Here is an 8,227-nt window from a genome sequence, read left to right as displayed (position 1 = left end):
ACCTAAGCTGCGTTTAGTTGTGAAAATTTATTTTTATTTTCTAATTAAATATTTTCAGAAAATATAATTGAGTTTTACTTTTAGTTTTCAATCAAGTTTTAAAAAATACATTTGTTTGGAACCCATAGAGTTTTCATTTTTTATCTTAGAAATTTAAAAAACTTTAAAAAAATTATAAAAATCACTTTTTTAATTTAGATACAATCTTGAAAACATAAAATTTTCATTTTCTTGTAAAATTTTTGAAAAGTGAATAACCGAATGTGTTTTCAAAATTTTCATTTTAATTTGAAATTTTCATTGAAAAAACTAAAAAAAAATCCGAAAGATTTTACTAAATTTCATCACCTCTCTCCATATAGACGTCTTCTACCATACCTTATTTTGCACAAACATCCCATAATTCACGGTTACTACATTTTAGGATGAAAAATATTAATTGCTCGGTAGCCATGAAGTTTTGGCCAAATAAACATCTAAAACAATTTCCAGTTAATAACGAACTTCCATACTAGAGTGGGAATGCTACATAAATACAGAAAACATCTTGAACAAAATTCAAGTTCACTACTAAAACATATCACATGACTTTTTTGGAGGTACAAAGAAAAATTCAAAATTCTATAGACAAATATCGTTTCAATAAAGCAAATAAAATTTTGTTTTGTAATTATCTAACACAGATCTAATAGATGAGTACAATATTCTCACCAGAAAAATAGTACTTAGCACCACAAGAGTAGTACCATACCCCTATTAAATATGGCAAGTGCACCAAAACCAATAATCTCACCTTATTGCACTCTTCTTTATAATGGTACATATATAGATATATATACATATAGGTATAAACTTACACATATTAAAGATAATGGGTCCCATATCATCACTACCATTGGTCCCACTTGTTTTGAGTGGCCCCACCACATTGTCCTCCATCATTTCAACCACATTTACTAATAACTAATTGCTACTTTGAATTGTTTTCAAATTTAAGATCGAAATAACTAGATTGATGCCCAATATCAGAAAAGAAAACCAATAATTTAATAACAATCACTTCAAAAAACAAACTTAAAATGGGGAAGAAATGGGGGAAACTTTCTTTTGTTTCTTAAAACCCCCAATCTCATTTTTATATTATTTCTGTTTTTTTTTTCAACATATGAACACATATAAACATCAAGCTCATAATCCATCATCATAACCATGATCATCATCATCATCATCCCCCACTCACTAGTGTCACTAACATCTCATTCTTCCCCTAAGCTTTGATAAAATATTATCATCTATATATTACTCCCCTAAGATCATAATTTAAAAAACCCTAATCCATCTTCAGGATCAAGTAAAAGTAAAACAAAAGGGAAACAACTAAAGCTAAAGAAAACCCCATCTCTCTTGGTCCTGCTTGATGGAATCTAGTGGTGGCGGAGCCGCCATGCCACCACCATCCACCGCCACCCACCGCCATCCGCCTGAGGTTTCTTCTCACATGATGCTGCAACTTGAGGTATTTTCATCACTGAAGTAGTGTGTGATAGGGTCACCCTGTGGTGGGTGGGGGTAGGGGTAGGGTGGGTAAGGTTGATATGGTGGTGGCTGCATATAGTTGACCGCCGGTGGTGGCCGGGCATACATCATTGGGTGGAATCTTTCATTACCGTTCGGGTTTTGCTGATTCATCATTGCCGCCATTTGTTGCTGGTAATAAGGGTTATTAGCCATGGATTCGGGTGCACCACCTTGGAAATATCCACCAGCACCGGCGGCACCACCGCCGCCACTGCCACCGTGCATTCCAGCACCAGCTGGAAGTCCTTGAACAGCTTGCATGTTACCCATATGACCCATGGATGCATTCATTTGACCCATTTGACCCATTTGATTCCCCATCTGTTGTTGACCCATTCGAGGACCCATCTGACTGTTCATAGGCATGTTTCCCATGAGCCCCACATTACCCCCACCACCACTCATCGCCATCATGTTTGGCATGCCATGTATTCCATCATTCATCCCACCTTTCTTACCTCCATTAACGTTCATGTTCATGTTGCCACCACCACCACCACCGCCGCCGCCGCCGCCGCCGCCGCCTCCACCCCCACCGCCTTGGCCACCACCACCATTATTCTTATTTTGACCGCCACCACCATTCTTATTTTGACCATCTTGAGGAGGTCCACCATTTTTACCACCATTCTTACCTCCTCCGCCACTCTGATTTTGGTTTCCACCATTGTTTCCGGCACCACCTTTCTTTCCACCACCATTCATCTGTACAGGAACATTACCACCACCACCACCACCACCACCTCCTCCTCCTCCTCCACCTTTCTTTCCACCACCGCCGTTATTACCCATCTGGGGAGCCGGAGCACCTTTCATCTGCTGCTGAGGTGGCATCTGACCACCCTTCATTTGCTGCTGTGGCATCGGACCACCACCTTTCATGAGATGCGGTGGTATTTGTCCGTTCTTCATATTCATAAACTGTGGCGGAATCTGCCCACTTTTCATGAGCTGTGGTAACATATTAGCCATCTGACCTTGAGGACCTCCGCCACCCATCATCACCGGTTTCTTCACAGGAACGTCATCCAAATCATCATCAAACTCATCATCATCATCATAATCATCATCAAACTCATCATCTTCATCATCGTAATCATCTTCACTCCCATCATCCTCAATAACTTTCACATTCTTCTGTGCATTCTTTCCGCCGCCGCCACCACCACCACCTCCGGGGTTGTTACCAAAAGGGGGCATTTTCATGTCCTTAAATTGGGGATGCATCTTCAGATCTTGAAACCCTTTCATTTGTTGAAGCTGTTGAAACTGTTGAAGTTGTTGTGGCGTCGGACCACCGCCTTGCTGCGGTGGTTGCTGGTGGCCTCCTCCTTTACCTTGCTGCTGCTGATTATTATTGTTATTATTGTTTCCACCGCCTTTCTGCCCCTGGTTTTTGTTATTTCCGGCACCACCGCCACCACCACCGCCTTTACCACCGTCAATCTGCATGTTCTTAAATTGATTGTTGATCTGTGGATTTGGCTTCGTCGTCGGAGCACCCCAAACCTCCGCAAGCTTTCCGCTTTTAGCAAGCCTCTTGATGAGTGTGTCTGGATCAACATCTCCCGATACTGTCACCTTCCCCTGTTCTGGATCTATTTTGATGGTGTAAACTCCTGCTCACCAAAGTAAAATTAAACCAACAAAAACATCAAATAACCATAACCCAATTCAGATTCAACATTAAAATCATTAAATTTACAGGATTTAATCAAAATACCCTCGATTTTCTGAAGGATTTTCTTCACTTTTCGCTTGCAGCCATCACAGTGGATGTTCACTTTCAGAGAGGTAGTCTGCATGGACAAACAAACAAGCAAACAATGGCTTGATGAAATAAACAAGAGTGAAGTTCAAGATTCAAAACACCATTGAATTGAAGAAGAAATTTTACTGAAATCCGACAAAAAGAAAAAGGGGAAAGAGGCATCTTTTGTTTGTATACATTTTAATTGAAATTAATTGTGAACAGACTGTTTGGTGAGAGAAAGAGAGAGAGATAGAGTTGAAAATCAACGCAAATGTAAAAGCGAGTCTGAAGATTTTTGAGTTCAAAACACGCAAAGCATTGAAAGAAGCAATATACAGATATTCATAAACAAATTCGTATAATAAAAACACACTTTTTTCTTCACACACTAACAAATTTAAGAAGGTTATGTTATTATGTATGTACCTGAATCTTCACGAACTCTTCTTTACTCATATTTTGAGGTTAAAACAAACAAAATCCAGAAAGAAAAGAGAAAAGAAAAATGTAAAACGAAACTGAGGAAATGTGATTGTGGGTTTTACAGATCTGAAGTGACAAGAAACAAAAAAGAAACAGAAAAGGGAAGAACAATCAAGAATTTGTTGTGAAAATTAAGGAAGCTAAAAATGGAGATATTTTAGTTTCTTTGATTTGAGTGAAATGAGGAAGAGAGAAGCCAAAAGGGTTCTTCTGGTTATACAACAAAGAGAACTTTGACAACAAGATTCAGAGGCGGTGGGTAGACATTAAAAAACCTCTCTCTGTGGTTTTCCTATTTCAGAGATGGAGATGATGCACAGAGACCTTTCTCTCTCTCTCTCTATCTCTATCTCTCACTGGGTTTTTTTAGGTTTATTTATTTGAGTTTTCTTTTCAATGGGTTTTATTTATAGTAAATTAGCGGCTAAGCCGGCTATTGTAAATGGCTCGGCTATGGCTCACTCTCTTTTTTGATGAATTCACATTATCTTATTTTGCTAAATATATGAAACATGGTAATCCATCACCAGATTTGAAAGTACTTAAATGTCAGATCCCTTTCCCCAAAATTATGAAATTTATCTCGCTGGATTTCATTATGAAATTTTGAATAATCGGAATTAGATGATTTATTGTAGTGGTATTCTCACTAAAACTGGCTATTAAAGTTGGTAGTGGGTACTTACAAAATACCAAAAATAATTTTTTGTGACATACAATAAAACAGCAATAATGTCCTTTGCGAGAATCATTTTTTTCAGAGGTACAACAGTTAAAACTTGCTATGTCATCGTCGGTAATAAATGAAGTTTGTGATAAGAATTATGTCATGTGTTAATTTTGTTTATTCTCTATTTGCAATTGTGTATTCGTAAGTATATATATATATATTTTTTCTCAAAGCATTAAGAAATTAAGAACGTTTATAGCTTGAGGCACATACTTTGATATTTTTGTTTACTTGAGGGGTTGGAGATTTTAGGATTTGTTGCATATATATATGAAATTTGCAATGTAACTCTTGGCCTTGTTTGATTTTGTGGTTATTGATCTATTATCTTGATTTGATTGTGTTTTCATATATTAACTCATAAGTGTGTAGTGACCAATGTTTAAAATCCAGTAGATAACTTGTTGACTAATATTCAAATTATGTTATCCTGACATTACTCAGCACTTACGATTGTGACATAGTTTCATGTTTACAACAGAAAATTAGTAGGTACACAAAAGCTATTCCGAAATCCTTGTTAGGGAAATTCCGTTTGCAAAAAATAATACCTATAAACAAGGTTTAAGTCCGGTAGTAAAAAAAGCAATTCAAACGATAAAATACATGGTATGACATTTAAAACAAAGTCCAAAAAGAAACTTAGAATGACATGAGGAGCATGATTTCACGTCAACATGGTTATCTATACTATATATTATTATAAGTATTTTGAATTAATCAACACTTATCAAGAGTTATTTTGGTTAGTTTGTTGATACAAAAGTTGGTTTTTTAATTCAATATTGTTATGGATTATTTTTATGGCATTCGCATTTTATGTAGTTATTGAGATTAAATACAGGGTTAATGTCATTTTAGTTCTATGAATTTTTTTCATTTGCTTTAAAATGTTACTAAATTTTTTTTTCATTGAAAAGAAATAAAGTCCAATTTAAAATGTTTAAAAAACCATTTTTGATGAAACAATCGGGTAAGCTGGTTGTTTGTAGGCCACACAGCTTAAATAAAATGTCATGTAATCTTTTAGGTTTAATTTTATACTGAATGAAAACTAAAAGGAAAAATAAAAAAATAATCCCCCTCCCCAACCAGACAGTGCCTACGTTCCCATCTTCTTCTTTGATTCTGACAATAGAAGAGTTGTAGATATGGGAAGATTCAATTGGATCAAAAGGAGCTGACAATTCATGTATGGAGTAGCGAACACAATAAAAACAATAGCTAAAAAGTTGTTGAATTTGCACCTGAGAGCCAAAATGCAACGAATATACCGCCTGAGCACTTCCGAGGCATGTAGAGTTATCGACGCTCTACGGTGGAACACGATGGTCAAATCTGTCGACCTAAAATCGATTACATTTCGAGGAAGAAGAACGAAGATAGGGAGGGATGGATTGATAGTGATCTTGCAGATGATTAACACTAATCAAAGTGTAACGAGATTAGGGATATTTGAATATCATAGTTTATGACCACAAGATATAATTAGAATTTTTAAGAACTTTGGGATAAATGCTAGTTTGAAGTGTTTTTCATTGCAAAGTTGTAAAGGGGTTTATGGTGATTTAGTGTTGAAGACGATAATGGAGACTTTACAGGTAAATCATTGGAAGAAGAGTTTAAACTGAGCAACACAATTCCAAACAGCACCAATAAACATGTTCATGTCTTTATAATTAGGGATTTGAATATGTCTTTCACCATTTTCATTAATTGAAGAACGAATAGAAAAACAGATTTGAAGTGAACAGGTAAAAACGAGAGTTGGTGGGTAAGGTGTTTCTCCACATGAGTAGCTCCTATTATGTGTAGCACTTTAACTTCTTACACCGATATAGGGATTCAATTAACATGTAAAAAACGATTTTATTCCCTTAGAGTTTAAAAAAAGAAATAAATAAATAAATAAATAAAAACCTTGAGCAGCCTTTTAAAATAAATAGAAAAGTTTGTTGCGTTAAAATGACATTAACCCATTAAATACACATTTACTTTTCACAGATGGTGGTGAGGTTTCATTTTCATGGGTTGTTTGTATCACAAATTGAATGTTAAGAAACATAATTTTACAATTTTTTTTCATAAAAGTTTGTTTTATATCTAGGGGTGTGCTCGGCAAAACTAACTGGAAAGTGGGAAGCGGATAGCTGGTAGTCGGTAGCGTCTGGTTAAAAGCTACGTGAGATAACTTTTAGATTTGAAACATTTTGTTTAAACTAAACGTTAGAATCTTGTAATGTTAAACAATGTTTTTTGTTCAAAACAGAGTGTTTTGTTGAACTCTAAAATCTAGAAACTCTCAAATATTTCGTACCAAACATGCCTAAAACTAAGATATAAAATAATAATTATGTATAGTAATATAAAATATTGATATAAAACTTATCATGGTCTTAATTTTTATTGTTCTTAATGGATTAGAAATGGAAATTTCGTATTAAACTATAATCCAACATAATTAGCATATAGATGTAAAGTTATTATGATAAGACAAAATTACAAAATGGTCTCTATAGTTTGCCAAAATTAAAAAAGTCAGTTCCTAGTCTCTATTAATTTTTTTTGATGCAAATGGTCCTTGTGGTTTGCAAAACTTGCAACGTTGACCCTTTTTACTAACATCGTTACTAAAACGCCGTTAGAGACTGAATCTGTAAGGATATTTTTCGTCTTTTCAAATATAAATGGACTAAATTCATGACATTTAATAAACCATAGGGGCTATTTTTGAAATTTCTTTGAAAAACACAATTGAATTGTTAGAGGAGGGATTGAACTCTTGACCGCCACCTTTTTATTTTGCCCACTTAACAATTTGAGCTAAAGGTTCACTTGGTTTTAACCTTCTAAAAGTCATTTATATTATAATAAATCAATAAAACATAAACAATAAATAAATTAAAAAAAACATTTTTTTACATAATTTTTTTAATAAAACAAAATGTATTTTAGCGTATTATAAAAAATATGTTTAGAAAAAGTATTTATTTTTATGTAGTATTTTACATAAAATGTTTTTTTTAATAAAACGTTTTTTTACATATTTTATTTTTACGAATTTATTTTATATAAAATGTTTTTTTTATGTCTTTAAAAAAATATGTTTTCATATAAAATGTTATTACGTAGTAATGAAAGACAAAATCGGTCGAATTGTTTTTTTTTTGCCCAATCGATTTTCGAAAAACCGTTTTTCGGTTAAAAAAAACTTAACATCAATTTTGTTATATGTATTTAAACAATTAGTATTTTTTTTATTTCAAAAGTAGTGTTAATTATTGTTATTTTAAGAAAATATATCTTTATTTCTTTTTATCGTCATTTTAACCATACGATTTGGAACTAGCGGTTAAGTTGAAATACGTATTTTAAATAAAACATATAACCAAATAGGTTTTATAAGTGTTTTTAAATACATATAACCGAAAAACGATTTTTAGAAATACATAAAACAACATATTTTACCTTAAATAAATACATAAAAATATGTTTTATTTATTATTGGGTAAATTACACCTATTGTCCTTCGTGTATATGCTAAAAAACATGTTTAGTCCCTATTTTCAAAAATTAACTCAGACCGTCCCTGTATTATGTTTTTTTCACTCGGGCAGTCCCTGAAGACATAAAATGACTATTTTACCCTTAGTAATTTCTTTTTTATATTGTTATTATTTGTT

At 33.7% G+C, this 8,227-nt stretch overlaps 1 protein-coding gene across 1 annotated transcript; it reads right to left on the bottom strand.

Annotated features, from left to right (window-relative positions):
* Positions 1-1,080: 1,080 nt before the first annotated feature.
* Positions 1,081-4,290, bottom strand: LOC111876589 (heavy metal-associated isoprenylated plant protein 33). The gene is made up of 3 exons (XM_023873142.3): positions 3,758-4,290; positions 3,302-3,377; positions 1,081-3,197 (listed from the first exon to the last, which is right to left on the bottom strand). Exons 1-3 carry the CDS (start codon positions 3,785-3,787, stop codon positions 1,495-1,497), a joined length of 1,809 nt encoding a protein of 602 aa, XP_023728910.2. The 5' UTR covers positions 3,788-4,290; the 3' UTR covers positions 1,081-1,494.
* Between the last annotated feature and the right edge of the window lie 3,937 nt (positions 4,291-8,227).

This window comes from Lactuca sativa, chromosome 5 (assembly GCF_002870075.4).
Source record: "Lactuca sativa cultivar Salinas chromosome 5, Lsat_Salinas_v11, whole genome shotgun sequence".
Classification (NCBI taxonomy): domain Eukaryota; kingdom Viridiplantae; phylum Streptophyta; class Magnoliopsida; order Asterales; family Asteraceae; genus Lactuca; species Lactuca sativa.
This window is presented reverse-complemented; position numbering and strand designations above follow the sequence as displayed.

Excerpts from the sequence above, each read along its gene's own strand:
- LOC111876589 (XM_023873142.3), bottom strand. The coding sequence starts at position 3,787 with ATGAGTAAAGAAGAGTTCGTGAAGATTCAG. Across the intron at positions 3,378-3,757 it reads AAGAGTTCGTGAAGATTCAG|ACTACCTCTCTGAAAGTGAA; the intron begins GTACATACATAA and ends TTGTCCATGCAG. Across the intron at positions 3,198-3,301 it reads AATCCTTCAGAAAATCGAGG|GAGTTTACACCATCAAAATA; the intron begins GTATTTTGATTA and ends TTTGGTGAGCAG.